Source organism: Onychomys torridus, chromosome 6 (assembly GCF_903995425.1).
Source record: "Onychomys torridus chromosome 6, mOncTor1.1, whole genome shotgun sequence".
Lineage (NCBI taxonomy): Eukaryota > Metazoa > Chordata > Mammalia > Rodentia > Cricetidae > Onychomys > Onychomys torridus.
Genome location: NC_050448.1, coordinates 107,444,481 through 107,464,597, shown reverse-complemented (window position 1 = coordinate 107,464,597; position 20,117 = coordinate 107,444,481). Strand labels below are relative to the sequence as shown.

Here is a 20,117-nt window from a genome sequence, read left to right as displayed (position 1 = left end):
CTGTGAGTCTAGACAGCAACTAGATGACAAAAAAAGCATTAAATAATGACCGGCAATAAGATAGGAGAATTGCCTTGGTGGAGGATAAAAAAGAGAATCCCTAGCATGTTTCTAGATTGAATAACTAGTTGGATATTGACAATAACAAAATTTGTAAGGAGTATAATAAGCAAAGCAAGTTTTGAAGAAATAAATAATATTTAGTTTTGAATATATTTTATTTAAGTCATCTATCAACTGTCCAAACATATATAACTCCTAAGAAAATAAATACATAGATCTGTGCCTGAAAATCTAAACTCGTAACCAAATAGCCTAGATTACTTTCCTGTACTTTTGCCAGTGTAGAGTCTCACTTTATGGTTTTTCAGTAGATTGTAATCATTTTATTTTCTTTATTTTATTGAAGAATGATCATGTTTATAAAAGCCATTACATGTTCTCATTTAATGAGGAAGCCAGAAGTCATAAATTATGCTCATAGTAACCTGAATTAGGACTGTTTACTTATTTTGGAGAACAATTTTACCTTACAACACCCCCCACCATGAAAAGGCATGGGAGAAACTTAAATGCATGTTGCTAGGTCTAAAAAGAAATGAGCAGCATGCTATATGATTCTACCTTACTGAGATTCTGGAAAGCACAAAGTTATCACTGCTTGATAGGGGACAGGGAAGAGTGAGAAATACAATGACTTGGTGAGGTCAGAGGCTAAAGGTCTACTGTCACATTACTTTACTGCTCCATTTTCCTGTAACATTGAAACTGTTCTGAATGTGAGGTCTGTTAAATTAATAGTAATTTTTTAAACAATCATATCAATTTTCTGAAAATAAATTTAACCCCATTATTTTGTGTGTGTGTGTGTGTGTGTGTGTGTGTGTCTCCATTGTATTTATGACTCAGAGATTCCTGATCCTGTAACATGGATAATGAGTTACTATGGAATTGAGGAGGATATTCTTACTCAACAGAGTAATATATTTTCAACAGCTTTGAAAAAGAACCTCTTCCCCGTCCACACACTTTTCTCCTATCCTAGTTGATGTTGCTTCACATTAATGAAGCTCAGCTGTACAAGGAGTCATTTCCCTGAACTTTATGCATTCTAAACCTGTGATCTGTTATGGGTCCAAAACATAGCACTCAAGGAACATATCTCAGGTATGTCAGGAAGAAAAGCAGGCTCTTCCTGAAAGTCACAGAGTACTGTAGTGGCAGGCAGGGATGCTGCTTGTAGGAAACAAGCATACAAATAAGTAAGTGTTTATCAGAACTGTGAACATATTACCATGGTACTGAGATTTTAAAAGAAAATTCAAGAAAACCCAAACCCATAGGTCATAATAAAAATAATTTAAAACCTGAAAATACTTTCCACTTTCATTTTCTTATACCTATACCTTTTTTCCAGAAAAAAAAAGTGTTAATCATCAATGTGGAAACTATAGTAATGATTTTAGAATGATAATTTACTTGGGCTGATTGTCTAACTTGGAATTAACATTCATAACTTTAAATGAGAAGGTCATAACTTTCTCTTTAAAGCAGCTTTTAATGTTAACTGCAAAGAGGTAAGATGCAATGATAAAAAAGCATTGGGTGTTAACTGATTTCCTTAAGGTCCAACACATATGGGTAATTCTGACTACTATACACATGTCTATCTACTTTCTGATTCACCTGCTGTGCTGGGTAGAAATTGTTCCTTGAGTGCTATGTTCTTCAATAGCAAATTCTGAAAAACTATAGGAGAGTGCAGATGACCTGTACATAGAAATAGGATACTAATACAGGGTTTACAGATGTCTGCCAGAAATGTCAAAATAGCAAAGGCCCATAACTATTGCTTACATCTACTGGTAGTGAAAGAGAAAGACATTAAATATATCTGTAAGTGAGGAGATCCAGCATATCTGGGCCCATGGCTGCCTGAGTTATAAGAGAACAGAAGAAGTTTAAGAGATGGATGCTTCTCTTCACAAGACTTTCTCTCTAATACTACCATGGTGAATTCTGAGTGTCTTCAGAAAATTATGCCAGCTGCCAAGAATAGTACCTGAGATCCCTGCTGAGCACAACTAATAGTTCATTGGCTCAGTGTTATTCAAACAATAGGTTTTAATCACTAATTCAAGCAGTGATAACCAGCATTTCTAAAAGAGGTGGATAAAGGAGGCCCAGGAGGAAGAAAAGAAGGAATTGATGATAAAATGGGACAGAAAAAAAGGAAAGAAATGAAATTGTTAAATGTGCTTCATTGCCAATTATAATCGAATTTATACTTGAGACATTTTGGGGGGCTGTGACAGTAGAAGGTCACACTGGATCACACTGTAAAATACATTTCTGACTCAGGAAAAGTTTTAAAGCCATTGGCCCCTATCCTGGTGAGGCTTGGACCAAAGTCAAGTAATTTGCATCCTCTGTAGCATCCATCCTGGCTTCTTTTGTGATACCAGCCATTGCAGTGCGGATCAGCCAGGCTCTGGCTAATCACATTATGAAGTGTCAGGCCTGAGAAAGAAATGAGGACAACACAATCCCAGCCATTTCCCTTCATTAATTTTGTTTAAAAGCTACAGATACAGTTGTCACAACAACACTGTAATCCTTGTTAACACATTTGAATATGCACAAGTTTACAACCATTGAAAGAACTATGCATAATTTATCTCCCACCAGTTATTTTTTAATCAGCTCAAGAGGATGAATTTAATCCTTACACGGAGCTCAGATGGCACAGGGTTCACCGAAAACATGGCTTTTACTTATTTGAAACGTTTGTGTTAGAGTTGCAGGACCCAAGATCTAGAGAGGATTCTTTTGCCATGGGTACCATCTGTGCACCACTGCTCTCAACCTCACTCCCTCAAATATAAGAGGATGAAGTAAAACTAAATGATTGCCCATGTGCCGCTCAGGTATTCATTTAATCTCTTGTATGAGGTCTTGCAGCATTTATATTTGTTGATGATGATGTTTATTTTGATTTTGATTTTTTTCTATAAATGCATCCATCTTAACAATGGTTAAACACATAACAGTGACTTTATTTGTTATCAAATATTCAAGCATTTTTTAAGAGTCCGTCCATTTGAAAAAAGTTAAGAATCTTCACACTGAAAATAACAACTGATCTTACAGGATACAGCAAAAAATAATAGTCATTCTTTACTATATCATTCAAGCTATACAGAAAAATAATCCGTTATTTAAACTGTTTTTAGACATTTTATAGTATGGAACACTTTATAAGAATAAATCATTGCTATATGTACATTCTAATCAAACAAACATCATATGCACCACAGAGCAAAGTTAAAAATCATGTAAGATCCAAGATTTCCAAACAACAGAGATTTAAAAAAGACAAAAACAAAGCACCCATCCTGATAGGTGCCCTGTAGCTCTTTCATCACCAGGACAGAGACAGTTACACAAAGGTGGGTGCTTGGTGGCCTAAGTGCTGGCAATTTGATGTTAAGAGTGAAAGCTTTGTTACTGAGGCTTCATTTGTTGTTGCTCTCATTTCTGGAAGAGGGTTATCCTCTTAAAGGCAGGAATCTGCATAAGTAGCAAATGATTCTAAAAATGGAAGGTCCTGTCTTTCATTGAGTGAAAGCAGGAGTGGGAGAGAAACAAACAGAAAAGACTGTGAGAAGCACCCAGGTTTACAGGTAGATGGCTACAGTTGGCAATCAATAGAGGAAATAAAGAAAACAGAAACAGCACAATATTAGAGATAGAGGGAAAACTTAAGCATAAGGAATTAACAGCAGACCCTAGAATGCAAAGATAATTGTTGGGGAGACAAGGACTTTAGGTTTCAATAGACCACCCCAAATGCAGGTAGAGCCACATTTCAAGGGTGTGCAAGAGAACACCACTATTTGCAGACAACCACAATTTTAGGTGATTTGAAACTGAAATTTCCCTCGGTGCTCCCATTTGGATGAAGGCTTATGTGTCATCCTTGACCAGATAGAAACAGTATCAGCAAATACTATTGTTTGTAAGAGCACTGTTAAAAGAAATTTATTTATTACACCCTTTTGTGAGTTGGATTTAATTCTCAACATTATTAAAAGTGCTTCTAATTTGTGTGAATTATGAAAACATCATTCAAGATGAAAATGTCAAAGCCAGAGGAGATGGCATAGAAACAATACACCTCCAGTTTATGGATACTTCTCATAGAGACAGCAGATATGCAAAGACACGCCAGCACTCTGAATTCTGAGCTCAATATGTGGGTCTAGACATTCAAAATCAATAGAGTCTTGCACTTGAGGGACTGTCTTAGCTTTAAACAGCACCAGATTAATGTTTTTGGAGTAGATTCTACAAGTATGCTCAATTATTTTGATTCCTGTGGTTAAGTAACTAATATTGCCTTGGGTATTAAAACCCCAACTTATTATGATTGTATCCTTGAAGTCTGAGCTATTCTTGCTTCCATATTCATCCATAATTTTGCCAGTTAACCAGTAATGAGTTAGCTTCCCTTCTATGACAGTGATGTAGTCACTCTTATTGGCAGCATTCAATGAGAAAAATGTGACGATATCTAGGTTACTTAGTTGGTCTTTCTTGTGGTTCTCAGCCTTGTATGAATTTGATTCTTCCCTCCATGCACACCACATAGCTTATTTACTTTTCCTGTACTTACTAAGGAAGATTAAACAGACTCTTCTTTGGTTTATGGATACTTGATTGTATCTGTTTCTGTACAGCCTGAAGTAATGGCATCAGCATTCTATGATTTTTTTTATACATGTTAGGTTGTGTGATTCTTATTCTTACCCATTCATGTTTAATTAGTATTGTTATTCACTAGTTGTTGTTATCATGATGCTGATTGTACTTATATAAAGAGACACTTTCCAAAATATTCAGCTAGGCAGTGGTGAGCTGCCACTCAAAACCAGTTAGGAAACTGTAGGGCCAACTGATACTCTAACAGGAGTCTAGGAGAAAGAAATCCAAGGAAAAAGCAAAAGCAATAAAAAGTCTAAATACAGATAATCCCCTCCATGCACCACGAGAGTAAGGGATGCCCTAGAAGAAACACAATGGAGGAGGCCTGGTCTCATGGAAGTGTTCATGTTCTGAGACATGTGTAGAAGGACATATGCTATTGGCATGAGAAAGTAAGATCTACTCAAGAACATCCCATGCTGCTGATGGCACTACTATAATTAGGTAGGAAAGTGGTGGATATCCATGTGTGTGTGTGTGCATGTGTGTGTGTGTTTGTGTGTCTGTGTGTGTCTGTGTCTGTGTGTCTGTGTGTGGCTGTGGCTGTGACTGTGGCTGTGGGTGTGTGGGTGTTGGGCACACATGAATTTTTCTTACTCATAAAATCTGTGAGAGGTAAGTAGAGGTAGAGATAAAATATACTGCTGTGTTGTCTACCTTTATAATCACAAGCTTTGGACGACTTTGAGTAGCAGTTGACAGCCACAGATGGCTTGTTTTTGCTGTGTGTTTTAACACAGCTGTGGGTAAACCCACATCACTACCCAATATAAGAGACACTAGAAAAAGTGGCTACAAATTCTTCTTAAATACAGAATAACAATAAGCTTATCATACTAATATCAGAGCCTGGTGATTAAATACACTAGCTCAAAAATCAGACAGATTAGGTCCAGGATTTTCGCTTTCTGCACTAACCACTTTATAAACTATACAAATTGCATAATCTCTAGCTCTTGTTTACATTTCTATTTATTTGTGTGTGTGTGTGTGTGTGTGTGTGTGTGTGTGTGTGAAACACCTGTGTGCAGGTACTTAAAGAGGTCATAAGAGGGCATTAGATCCCCTGGAAGTGTTCCTAAGGCAAATGTGAGCCACTTGACTTGGGTTTTAGAAACAAAACTTTGGTCTCTGAAGAGCACCGCGCACTCTTAAATGCTGAACTATCTCTCCATCTAGCCCCATGTTTTTTTTCATGCATCTTCATCATTTGGAAAAGTAAGAATATTAAGGTTAGCTTTGAACTGTCTAGAAAATCAAAAGAGTTAATACAAATAGGGGTTTGGAGTCATGTCTGACACAGAGTAGATGGTCAATCAATAGTACCCCTTAGTCAATTTTAATATATGCTCTAAGTATTTGCAAGCTGTTTAAGGAATTAATACATTTGATGATAACTAATTCTTCTTGTCTCCAGGAGAAAGGACATATGCTTTATCTTATGCGCATTATAAATCATAATATTGAAAACTGATGTCTCTTTCACTCATTGTGAGGCTTGGGTTCATCTCATCATGTCCTGTACTTATTCACTTACTGATTTTTTTAATTTTTGTTTTTTACAGGAGAGGGCCATTTAATGGGTAATTGTGAGATACTTGAATTTAAATTATTGTGTGTACCAAATTATAAAATATTAACAAATAAATTAAATTAGATGCTGCTAAAGGTTTGAAAGAAGTAATGTACATTGGTCCTGTTACTTTGTTATATAAACAAGTTAGCTAGCAATCTCTTAAACTTTTACTATTTCCATTCAGTCTTATTGACTTGATTTCTACAAATCTAATTTGTAGTCCAAAGCTAAATAAAAACTAATTTTAAGATCTCACAAAAATAATCTGCCATATAGGTTCAGTGGTTGTGGAACAATATTATTAAAGTTTAAGCTAGTTATTTAATTAACAGTACAATAATTTCACTATCAGATTGAAATCACTAATCTTAAAGATCTCTCTGATTCAATTTGCCATTAACCAGAAAATAATTCATGGCATAAACACTCCAGAATGATTCTGACTAGATATAGGTGTTGTCTATGGCCTTCTTATTATTGACTCAGAACCAAAGTAGGCAGTGACCCAAAGTTGTCATCATGAAACACTCATTGAAAAGCCATTATTTTAAATATTTGGATGGTGACATTTTATCCTGTGGACAGATGTTTCTATTTTAAAAAAGAAAAAAATACTTCCCAAATTTTATATCAACTGACCTCTTTGTTTGAGAGAATGGTTTGGATTTATTTTAGTAAAACCAACAAGGGAAAATAAGATGTTCTGTTCCAATTTCTATGCACATGTGATAGAAAAAGAAAATATTGTTAACTTACCTGAAACATTAATACTAAATTTCATTATGCATTCTATATTAAATCTTTCTATGCAACCTTAAAATGTAATGCCAAAAATGCAAAAATAAATCCATTAATTATTACTAATTTCAGTCTGTTTTGATTTTCTGATTTTTGGAGACGGTCGAGAAAGAGAGAAAAAGAACACCAAGTTGGGTGGATAGGGAAATGAAGAGAATCTGGGAGGAATTGGAGAAAATGAAAGAATATGATTAAAATATATAAAAAATAGTAAAAATGACTAAGAGACTCATGCAGACAATTTGTGACATAAATCTTACCAGTTGTCAGATAAATAACAGGAGGTGGGTTTACCTCTTTTTATAGATGAATACAAGCAACTAGAGGTATAATGAAGCAAATCAACTTTAATATGTTTTCAGGGAGTCACGGGAAGAAATAAGATTGTAATTCACATTGACATTATCTTTATATTAAGGAATCGATGTCATAGAACAGTAACAGTATATTCTGTTTCAGGAGAATATTTGTGTCCACTCTTTTTATGCATGCAATTGATTAAAATGTGTGTTAAAATCATCTGTGGAGTTTTAGAAGAGATTTATAATAATTATTAGATTTACCATTTTAAGTCAGTCCTTATATTAAGGAATAACTACCCATGCATAAAAAGAGTGGACACAAATATTCTCCTGAAACAGAATATACCGTTACTGTTCTATGACATCGCTAACTTTAACCATAGATTTGAAACAGTCGGGAAAGGAGTGAAGAGGGCAGAAATCTGTATCCGACAGAATAATAAAAAAGTCTACCCTCAGTCAGAGTCACAGCTGGAGTGAATTTAAGTCACCTTGTCCTCTTGTTCACTCTTGCCTAGCACAAAAATAACATGATGGATGCTTATACTTAGATTATCATTGAAATGCTTCTCCTGCTAGTCATTGTGACCTTCCCAATTGTATATGACTTATCATGAAAGTGATGGAATATAAATGTAGATTCTTTCAAAATATTTTAAATTATTTTTGAAAAATTAACTACAAAATAACACACTTGAATTGTGATATCCAACAAGTGTTAGCAGGTTATTTATTTCTTAGCAGGGAGAAGGTGGGCTAGGGTTAAAATAAATCTCGGATAATTTCAGAAAGCGAGGTGAGCCGCTACAAAGAAAAGACGGTGTAGTTTATTTTAGTGGGTGCTCTCGTGAATCTTCACAAGTGCAAATAGATACCACATTTTTATTAAAGAAAATGAAATCTACCAATATTAGTGATCTCTAACTACGTCTCCCAAGTTCTAAGTTCAGTGAATTTCAATAATTCTTTACTCAAAGCATAATTTCATCCAAGTAATTGCCCTTCAAGGGTCCAAGTTCTATTCAAAAGTCATAGAGTCGGGATTACATTGAACTAGCTGAAGATTTACAAACATGTAAAAACAATGCTTTTCAAGTTTTTTTAATATACCTGTTTGTCACTGATAAATCTACCTATCACTGTTAGAAATATTTGAAATTGTATAGCTTGCATTCAGGTTAAATACATCTACTAAGAAGACCAATAAGATGTAACAGAAATGCTTAGAAACACAAATCTAGAAGATTTGTCATTCACACACAAACACTGTGAACTGTAAAGGATAAAATGATTGTTTAATTTCGTTGGTGTGTTTTTAAACTCATTTCAAAGGTGGCCCATAATGTACAATATGGAAAATGGTCAAGGAGCTGTCAGGGAATATCATAAAAATGTATTTATTTCCATGATTTTGAAGATAGTATTTAAAATTACTTCTGGTTTCAAACATGTGAAATACTTCCCCTAGGAACTGAAATACATAGATATATGTATTAGTTGTGGAACTTGATTTATCCTGTACTTGTATACGGCATGCACTATGTTTTAAAACCCATTCACAGTGCCAGAACAGAAAGTTACGTTAAAAATTCTGAATAAATCATGAAAATCACCTGTCCTAGTTAATTTTGTACCAACTACCTACATAGTACTACCCTCAGTTTTCCTTGTCAGTTCCCACCATGAGCTTTTGTGGTGTCTTGGAAAGGAAGCTGAAGTTTTTCTGTCAGTTCCTACCATCAGCGAAAACAGGCCTACAACACCTCTGCTCAGCAGTGTGTTTTTCCCTCTGTGCTCTTTCTTTCTGAAAATGCAAGGGTGTGTTTCCTAGGAGTAATTTACAACCCACCCACAATTCCTCCAGAAGAGAAAGAATCTATAAATTAAGACTGCTTCTCTTCCATGAAATCGGGCTGAACCGATTCTGGGAAACCCTGGAGCTTCCTCAGTCCTTTTTTCACTTTTGTGGATTGACGAAAATTATTACATTTCTTAAAAAAAAAAATCATTCTGCAACGGCAATAAAATTTTCATTTTAGCTCCCTATTCTGAACTTTTAAAATAGATAGTTGTTAAATTTCAGTTTACTAGAAAGAAAATCAAAGACTAAGATTCTAATCTCCCGATTGGAGCGGGGTTTTATCCTAGAGATTCCCCCTGTATCTTAAAGACATTTCAATGTCACCAGTCACCACTGTAGGCAATGGACAAAACTGAACTTCTTAGGCCTTGGGAGTTAATATGTAAACAGCTGTTTTCAGCAATTGACACTTTGCCTTCAGTCTTCTCAACTGAACTTTGTTATCATGGCAAGCAAAAATTTCTGGGCACGATATTGCTGTTCTAGAGATTCCCGTCCCCTCGCCTTTAAAAAAAAAAAAAAAAAAAAAAAAAAAAATAGCGGCATCATTTCTCTTGGGTTGATTTTCTAATTTATATCCTATTTGTGAAATTATGAATACCAAGACTTTTGGAGACTATGTATTCAGTGGAATAAAGAGGATGGAGTAATAAATGTTAAAATAATTCATTCCTCTTCTTCAAAGAAGCACTTCTCTTTTGAGGAGAATACATGCTTTAGAGCAAACCACAAGTGGGAAGACAGACTAGACAGGCTAAGTCCTCCTGAAGAGCGACTCTCCTGCCACATAACCTGACATTTTGTTTTGCTTACTCTTAATTCCTGCTGGTTAGACTTTTTCACAAAGCTACTGTTACATTTTAAGAATCTCTTAATTATAGTTAAGAACCTAAAATGAAATATATTTTATATGCCAAGTTCTGAAGGGCATATCAGGAATTCAACTTTTTTGTAAAATAAACAATTAGATACTCAATTTCAGGAGTCAAAGTGTGGTTGCAAACTCTTAAAAAAAAAAAAAAAAACATAGTTAAGGAGGTCTCTGAGGGACAGAAAAGATAAACCATAGCAAAATGTTAGCAAAACTTAATGGGTAAGTTAGACTCAAAGATATGTTCTTTAGTCCTGTCTGTAAGGCACTCGGGCTCCTGGCATAACAGGTTATTTGACAGAGGAACATCAGGAATTGGGGCCCAAAGTTATGTCAGAAGTAAAGGCACGTTGTAGACTCTCCCGATATACACTGATTAGCACAAGAGCAGCCTGAGGAGATGCTATGTCCTTCTGTTCTTGGGAGAGCTAATGCTCTCTTAAACTAAGATGGAATGAGAAGAGAGCACTCTGCAGTAGATTATCTGTAAATGTCCTCTCAGCAAGGACCCCAGCTCATGATGGCCCCAGTTGGTGATGAACTTCCAAAGAGAATGTTAAGTTAATTGCTGTTAAAAATGTTGGGGTATATCCCATGGAAGAAGAAATAGAAAGAGAGGGAGCTATGTTGGTGTAGATGTGTGTGTCAGAGAGATATGATGTGCAAAGATTGTGTATATATGTACTCGTGTACATATATGTATAGTTTTTTGGGTTTTTTTTTTACTCTCCGTATATTCTTCTAAAGTCCTGCGTTTGAAGACTTTGCAGTCCTTTGAGAGAGGAGCTGAAACCACACACACACACACACACACACACACACACACACACACACACACACACACACACCAGGCATTGCAGACCATGAGAGGGCAGTAGGGGGCCAAGTTCAGGCCTGAGTGAGAGTTCCCTGGCTGTCCAGCCTTAGTGGCCAGTCTTCTCCCTGCCTCCTGGGCTGTGGGCCGCCGCAGCTGCTGACAGCGCGCTGAAAACCGGTGCAGACTCAACTCTGAGGAACCAGAAAACCCCGCATCTGCTGAGCTTGGAACTCCCCCTGTGGTTGACACTTGTGCGAGGTGCCTGTGCTGCTTGGCAAACTGGCTTTCGATTTTGGCTTCCCACAAAAGGAGCAGAAGGTGGAGCTGTGGTGGTTCCCAGTGCCCACAGAGCCCCCTCTCCTGGCCACAGCGCACCGACCACATTTGGTGCCCAGGGCGCAGGCTTGCTTAGCTCTGGGTGTGTGTAACCCTTCACAAATGACTGTCAACCTATCTGCCTGTGTGACAGACACCGAGACCCCCCTTGGCAAGTTCCCTCCCTGAAAATCAGTTTTGGTATCCCTGCTGTGTTGCAGGCACCTAAGAGGCTGTCATTGTCCCTTCGTTATTTTCTTCCTCCCAGTTGATTTATGTGCAGTTCTACTTGTGTGAAAAATGCGAGTATATTGGAGATCTTGTTTGCCAGTGCAAAGAATTTGACAGAGAGAGAATGAGAAAGAAATCAAGTCCCCTTCTAGGCAGTGTGAAATGTTTTGGGCTCCTGGAATTCATATTCTCACAGCACTGTTCATCCCGCGCTGTCCCTTACACCAGTGGTGAGTTTTGAGCGCACACAAACATTTCGTGTGAAGATGGGGAGGCAGCAGGCCCTATTTTCCAGAGTTGTGAAGATTAAACAAGGGAACACCCAAAGCGCTTAGAATCAAGACTAGCAGGCACATCTCAGTTGCTATGTCAGCTGCTGTTCACATCAATTGCACCCGCTTCTTACATGGAAGGACTATTCTGGCCACTTTGCCAAAGAAACGCACTACATCTTGTAAAGTGCCCATGTCTCAACTCAAATCTACCCCGTTCCCGCTATAGACAAATATCCCAGAGGCCAGCAAATCTCCCAGGCCGGGGTGCTCATGCAGACCCAGCTTCATGAACCCCCTCCCAAGTAGCCAGAAGCGCCGCCACACCTGGCTAGGGTAAAGCTTTGATCTTTTCAGGGCGCAAAAGAGAACTGCAGGCGCAATATCTCTGGTCCCTATCTCTCCTGGCTGAAGAGTGTGTTTGAGGGGGTTTCCTACCTGCCCCAGGCTTTTGCCCTTCTTACTGCCGCCGAACGCCAGTCCTTGGTTCATGCCCGCAGATCGATTGGCAGCCTGAGCAGGAGTCTCCCCTCCCAGAGAGGACTTGATGGAGTTGAGTTTGGCCCGCGAGCTGCCTAGCTGTGAGCTCTCCACCATCAGCACCGCGGCCAGTAGGAGTAGGCATCGGGATGAATCCTTGCCCCGCATCAATGCGGCCATCTCCGGGTGAGGGGTTCCCGTGGTGGGGTGGAGCCCCGAGATGTGAATGCCAGGAGAGGGAGGACGCCAACACTCAACCCCTGACGTGGGGCTCGTGGGCTCCTCACAGACACCGTTCCCCCAGCCCTTCTTGGACCAGGCAGGCACCCAGAACTTTTAGAACTCAGTCTCGACCCTCCAGCAGGGAGCAAACGCGACCCCAGAGAGACCCGCTCCTCTGGCGGGCAGGAAGTTCTGCAGTCCCTGGAAGCAATCAAAGGCCAGGCGCCTTCTCGCCAAGGAGGCGTGACCCAAGGTGCTAGGAGACCCAGCCCTGCGGATCGCACCGCTGGCGGCTCTGAGTTCCACACCTCTGAGCTCTCGCCCGATTTTCCGCGGTTGAAGCCTTCTTCTCAGTGGCTCACCAAGCTGGGTTCTCCCCAGCTTCTTTCCCTTCGGCCTCGGTTGCTTTTCCTTCCTTTCCTGTGCTTTAGCTCTCAACCTTTGCTCCAGTCAAGCCCCTCTTTTCCGAGTCAGCACGCTTTATAACTGGTGATCAAGAGTCACCCGCCCGCTGACCGCACTCCGGAGATCTGAGGCTAGCCGAGGTCCCTGAACGCACACGCGCACTGGTGCGGTGGAGAGTTGCCCCTTGGTTCACACCAAACACGGCCAGCGATGCAGGGATGCGCTGAGCAGAGGGCCAGCGCTCTCTCTCTGCTCTCCCCCGCCCTCTTCTCTTTTTATAGCTTTCACAGTGGGTTTTTCCTCCGCCCCCAATTCAAGAGTGACAAAGAGTGAAAACGTTTCTCTCACTCCCCCCACCACGCTCCCCTCCCCTTCCCCCAGTAGGCGCTCTTTCTGGGACTGTTCCCCCTTGTCCCCACCTTTTCTACCCTCCCACCCTTCCTTCACCCTGTGACTGAAAACTTGGGGTTCGCCTTCAGAGCAGCGTGTGGGGAGCTCTTCGTGGCTGATCACAGCTCTGGGAGTGATTGGGAGTTTGGAAACGGGAGAAAAGGAAGGGAAAAGTTGTCTCTGTTTGTGATGACTGCCACCAACCATCCTTTCTTAATTCTCCCACCCAGCTCCAGCCTCCAACTAGGAGCTCTGGAAAAGCCCTGGAGAACATCTGTAAGTTAACTTGGTGGACTGTGTGCAGCCTAGTGTGACTTCAGCCTGCTGCCTCTCGGTTAACGTGCTGTGTGAAGCTGACCGCTATAGGTGTATCATGAGAGTGCACATCCGATCCTGGGGGCGCGGGGGGCGGGGAGGAGCTGTAGAAACCGGTACCAGAGAACTGAGGAAAGAGAGAGATAAGGCACCATTCTTTCCCGTTTGAAGTGCTGGCATCTTTTTTATTTCCTCATCCCCTGCCCGTTCCCACACACATATTACACATTTGTCTATCCAGGGAGTGGGAGGAAGGGGATGATATCCCTGGGTGTGCGACCTCACCGCTTGATGAGGCACCTTATGATGCCAAAGCCATCTCTTTGCAAAGAGGAAATCCCGGACAGGAATAAAAAGCTTAATGGGGAACCGGGTGAGTGGCTAAATAGGCCGGAAGCTTCTGGTACTGTCTCCTACGCTGCGCCCTCCTTCTCATTCCTTGGATAGCCTTTTGGGTCAGCCCTTGAGGCTGGGAGTTCTGCACTTTTCTAAAAAAAAAAGCCACCGACAACGCAGGGAGCTACCCAGACGCGCCTACCGGCTTGCAGCACTTGGGGGCGCCAGCCGCAGCCATCAGCCCGGCTCACAAACACTGCGGGAGACCAGCATTGCCAGCAAGCTCTGGGTTTGGAGAAGTTTGGTCGTCCAGGGTGATGGAGCAAAGGTCTTTACTTGTTTCATTAGACGGAGCTCTCTCGTGCAACCACTAACAGTGTCCTTGAGCCTGGAGTCAGACAGGGGTGGCCTTCTGTGAGGAGCGGATTCCAGCAGCACACTCTGGAATTTTGGATTTAACTCTCTTCTGTCACGCCTGATTCTGGCATATATCAGTCTGTCCAGGAGCCGAATTTAACATGTCGCTAAGGGGAAGGTATTTTCCACCAAACATGCTAAGACCTGAGGTGTGTATTCAGAACTGGGGTGTCCCGGGCAGACTCAGCTATGCACTTTGATTTCCTGACCTGTGAGTCAGCCTGTCCTGAAACTTACCATGAACACGGAGTGGTGGCCCTGATTTTCTTGTTTTTAAAATATACAACCAAACCGGAAATAAAACATGTCTTATCTTTGGATGCCTATTGCCTTTTGTTTGTTTGTTTTTGAGGCCATGTTCTGATTACATTGTTCAAGCTGACTTCAATCTAGTAATCCTCCTACCTCCTCCTCCTCCTCCAAAGTGCTGAGATTACAGACAACTGCCATCGATTTCATCAGGTCTTCATAGTTAATGGTTGTGTCTCTTTTTAAAAATGCTTAGGAATAAGATGGATAACTCTTGAAGAAATGATGCCAGTTAAAACCAGCGGCCATACACATTTAAGACAGCCAAAGAGTAATGGTGGTTATCAAGGGCTGGGGGAAGGAAGGGTCGGGAGTTACTGTATCAAGAGGTACAAAGTCTTTATACACCAAGATAAATAAACTCTGGATACTTGCTAAATCACATAGCATCTAGCATAAACAATAATGAAATGAACATCAAACATTGTCTAAAGAGAAGATCTCTTGGTAAATGGCCCCACTACAATAAACCACACACATGGACATATAATTTTTTACAGCAAAAGTGGTGTGTGCTGTGTGAGCCCAAGAATGAATTTGTATGTCTTTAAGGATAAGCAAGGCTTTACTGGAAGACAGGCAGAAGAATGGTCTATATGTTGTGAATAAGCTCTTAGTCTTTACAAATGGATAGTATTTTTTGCTTTTGTTTTGATTTGATTTGCCAATCAGGAAATTGTGGCTAGAAGTTTCTCAGGTCCTGTGGACTGCTTATAAAATAATCACTCAGAAGCTTATATTAATTAAAACTGCTCAGCCATTAGCTCAGACTTATTGCTGACTAGCTCTTACACTTAAATTCAGCCCATTTCTGTTAATCTGTATGTAGCCACGTGTTCTGTGGCTTTACATGTGTGCCATTACATGCTGCTCCCTGGATGGCAGGCTGACATCTCCTGACTCAGCCTTCCTCTCCCAGAATTCTTCTTCTCTGTTTATCCAACCTATACTTCCTGCCTGGCTACTGGCCAATCAGCATTTTATTTATCAAACAATCAGAGCAACACATTCACAGCAAACAGAGCAACATCACCCATCAGGAAACATCACAAAAATGCAAGAAGTTAAGTTACATATGTATTGATTCAGATATTTTAAGGAATATTTTATTTTATTTTATAACTCTTACTTGTTATCAGTGCATGTATAAGGGCGTCCATGTGTCCTGGCATCTATGGAGGTCAGAGGAGAGCTTGATGGAGTTAGTTCAGTCTTTCTGTCTTTGCATGGCCTCCTGGAATCAAATTCCAGTGGTAAGACTCATACAAAAGGTTCTTTTATTAGCTGAGCCACCCCTGACAAATATTTTCAAGCAAAAGAAGAAAAACAATGTATTTAAACATATATGCAATGTATTGCCATACATTCATTTGAAAAGAAATAGAATTTGACACTAGTTGAAGAAAAAAATCAAGTTAATTAAGAAAAATATAAAGAATAATTGCCTGTTTTTGTCACTTTATACTTTATATCCAATCACCCCTCCATATGCACTCTGTTCAGAAAACTAATGGCCATCACAGTGTACTTACTGAATAAATCCCACTGATTTGAGGACCATGATAGTGAGTCTATCTAGAAGCCAACACAACTCAAATAAACTCCAGAGACAAACAAAAGTCCAGTTAAACTCAACATTCATATGGCCATATCAGGCGTGGTGGTGGTACAAGGACCCAAGAAACAGAGGCAGGTGATTGTTGTGAGTTCCAGGCCAGCCAGCCAGATATACATAGTGAGTTCCAGGCCAGGCAAGGATACTCAGTGAGACTCGGCCAAAAAAAAAAAAAAAAAAAAAAAAAGTTCACATAAAATTTTCTTTTGCAATTATTCTCCTACATTAAATGAAATCGAATATATGGGAATAAAACAGTTAAATACAAACAACCACACCTTAGACTAGAAAGGAAGCAAAAACTAATTTCATTGATGACTGAAATGCTGCCTATAGATTATTTGGCATACACAAACACACATAATTTATATATACAGAGAGATACAAACATTAAAAAAAATCAATAACTGAATAAGCCCATGCCTTGGGCTGCTGTCATAAATCTGCACATATTTTCTCCTTGTGTTTTCTTAAATAGGAAGAAACACCATCATATTTTACTTGGGAGGATTGATTCTTAGGTCACAGGCTATAACATAATTAGACAGAAAATACATCTAAAGAAGATTGTACATAGGTAAAGTCGGATCTCTCCTGCCCAGAAGAAAGTGTGTATTATTCGTTGGCTAAACCTGCCCTCTCCTCTCTCTTCCTCTAGCTTTGAGCCATCTTGTTTGGCTCCATTGAAAAAGAAACAACTTTCTTGGCAATTGTTCAGAAACCAGGTTTCCTCCTAATACTTAACCCTAAAACAGCATTTGCCCTTTTTGCTTTCATTTGCAGCTCCTTACTATTCCAGTCTATTGTCAAGCCTCCTGGATTAGTACTTCCCGTAATGCTTCCTTTAGCGGTCCCTTATGATATTGCTGCACATTTAGTAAGCATGGGGCGGTGTGAAAACAGAGGTGAATGGACGGAGTCCATGACATTGTTGAGGCTTACAGCCTACTGTCAAGCCCTTGACATCTACCTCTAACACCTGGGAAGGGCAGCTGCTCTGAGCTCTCTTCTGTTCTTGCCCACTGTTGAAATTGTTTTCCATTAATAACTCTTTTTATTTTGAACCAAGCAGAGCAGAGATGGCTCTTGGCTGAACTGTTCTGTATTACACTCATAGCATATTAATAATTCTGCATTTATGTCAGTAGCATATTAATAATTCTGCATTTATGTCAGTACAGGTCATGGTCAATGCAAGAGTTACAGACTGAAGGAGGCAGTGGGTGAATTTGCATAACTCATAAAATCTTCTTAAAGAAGGATGGATGGTTGTTCACTGGATTGTGGGGAATGGAGAGATGTGAGAGAATAAAACAGAAAGGTATCCCTAATAGTGGGAAGGAGGTGGACCATGCCTCTGGGAAGAAGTCACAGGCACCTGCATGGCATCAGCCAGTCTGCTCTTTAATGAGGAATGAAGCACAGCTGGTATGAAGATGGTACGCAGCCAAAAGTACTGGCCAATGGGGTAGTGTCAATGTCCTTTGTGTCAACCAATGATTTCTGATTAAAATTCTGTACAATGGTGGTCAGAAGCAGAATTCTCTGAATTCAGTCTCTCCTAGGTTATCTACAGCTTCCAAGCTAGTGAAGTCATGTGACTATAGAAATAAAGATGATTAAAGACATCCCCTTTTTTCATACAGTACTTTCACATACATCTTAAGAATGGCATATACTTCACATATACCCATGTTTGAGTTTGAACCCACACAAATAGCCACAATAAGGTCATTAAGAATAAAGTATTAGGCTGGGCGGTAGTGGCACTTGGGAGGCAGAGGCAGGTGGATCTCTGTGAATTTGAGGCCAGCCTGGGCTACCAAGTGAGTTCCAGGAAAGGCGCAAAGCTACACAGAGAAACACTGTCTCGAAAAACCAAAAAAAAAAAAAAAAAAAAAAAAAAGAATAAAGTATTAGATGTTGGCCAACTTGGGAAGGGAGGCTACAATACTGCAGGCCCACAGGATTCCATATCACCTTGCATATACAAAATGGACATGGAAGACCTTTGTGATATCAATGAATCTTGGTGGTTGTTAAGAATCTGGAAAATATGGATTAGGAGTTTCATTATTGTATAGTGATCCAAACCACATGATACTGTTACTCAGCAGTCCTCACCCTTTGATTCTTAATACATGTGAAGTTGAAGTTACTCATCCTGCCAAAAGAACAGCAACAACATAAGTTCCTATCAGTAATGTTTAACTGATTTTAATAGATGTTAATGAGCACTAACAACTTTGGAAATAAATTTAGATATGAAAAAAACCTGAATCTCATATTTGATGCTTGCTTTGGTTTATACTACTAACTGCATCCTGTCTTCATCTGATGGACAAAAGATGAGGTATCCTCAGCACATACATATGAGTCATTGGCCTGGGCTTGACACCGACACATACAAACAAAACAGACCAGAAGGTTTTACAAAGAAACAATCAAAAGCATAGCTGCTTGGCCAATGTCTAGTTAACTTGAACCTTGCAAAATCAGTCATCCTCCCATTGTTCATCCTAATATCCAAATGAAAGAAAATTGCTCTGTAGCTTGTTCCTTCGCAGTCTGAACACAAGTATTTTTTTTTTATCCAAATAATACAACCTAAGACTCAAGTAGATAGACTTGTATCTATTCCCATGCGTGAACGGCGTGAACGTGACTGTACCTGGGATTGGAATCAGAAACAATCTCCACATACTCAAATCTAAATTTCTCCTTCTGATACACATTTCCTGTTGTTTATATACACCAAATGTCCTTCCTGGTAATGTGTTTATCCTTCCCGTGGAGTGAAGACTCATCTTTGAGAACAATACAAGAGCTAAGTGTGGTGGCTCACCTCAGTAAGCTCAACACTTAGGAGACTGGAGTAGCAGGGGTTCTGTGAGGTCCAGGTAATCCTAGCCGACACCATGAAACCTTGTCCCAAGCAATAGTAAAAAGAAAACTGTATGGAAGCATCAAGGAACAAATGACATGAACAAGAAGAGTGAGTTCTTCAAGTTTAGTCTGTCAGAAATGATTTGATCATTTGTGAAGTTCAAGTTAAGAAATCTCATCCTGGGAAACAATAACTTCTAGATAACCTGGACTAAAGTTGTCTGGACTCAGAGCCTTAGAACTCCAGGGCTCTGCAGAAGTTACACACACACAAACAAAGCCAGGAGTTGTGATTTTTTTTGTTAGTAATATGGGTATTGAAACCATGAGTCTAGTACATGTTAGATAAATGCTCTACCCATGAGAAACATCTCCAGTCTCACTTTTCTACCTTTTATTTTGAGACAGGGTCTCATTAAATTGCTTAGGTTGAATTGTGTCCTAGGAAGGCTTTGAACTTGTGGCCCTCCTACCTCAGCCTTCTGAGTAGCCTCCATTGCTAGAACTGGCTGAGAGTTGTATTTTTTTATATGACTTTTTAAAAGAGGAAGCAGAAAGAATAGGCGTAAAATGCCTACTTTTGTTGTTGTTCCTTTTAGAAGAGGACTATGTTTGTTGGATAGGTGGCTTTAGTCAGAAATCAGACTGCTCAGGTCTGGGAACCACAGTGAGTAGATAAAATACTCTAAACTCAACCTGCCAATCACAAGATGGATTGGTTTCTGCCCTATTATTATTAAAGACATTCCCCAAATGAATGTTACTCAAGTGGGGAAAGTATTCAAACTGAAAGTTCATTCTGTCAGAAATTATTTGGTCATTTGTAGTAAGAACTACTAAAAAAAAAAAGGAAGGAGGAAGAAAAGAAGGAAGGAAGGAGGGAGGGAGGGAGGGAGGAAGGGAGGGAGGGAGGAAAAACAATGAGATTATCTTCA

General features: G+C 39.7%; 1 protein-coding gene across 1 annotated transcript in view; it reads right to left on the bottom strand.

The window, feature by feature from the left end:
• Positions 1-13,122, bottom strand: part of Dkk2 (dickkopf WNT signaling pathway inhibitor 2) — a 98,867-nt gene extending 85,745 nt beyond the window's left edge. The window contains exon 1 of the mRNA XM_036190802.1: positions 12,246-13,122. Within this exon, the coding sequence (XP_036046695.1) occupies positions 12,246-12,467 (222 nt within the window). The 5' untranslated portion in view covers positions 12,468-13,122. The remainder of the gene's footprint in view (positions 1-12,245) is intronic.
• Between the last annotated feature and the right edge of the window lie 6,995 nt (positions 13,123-20,117).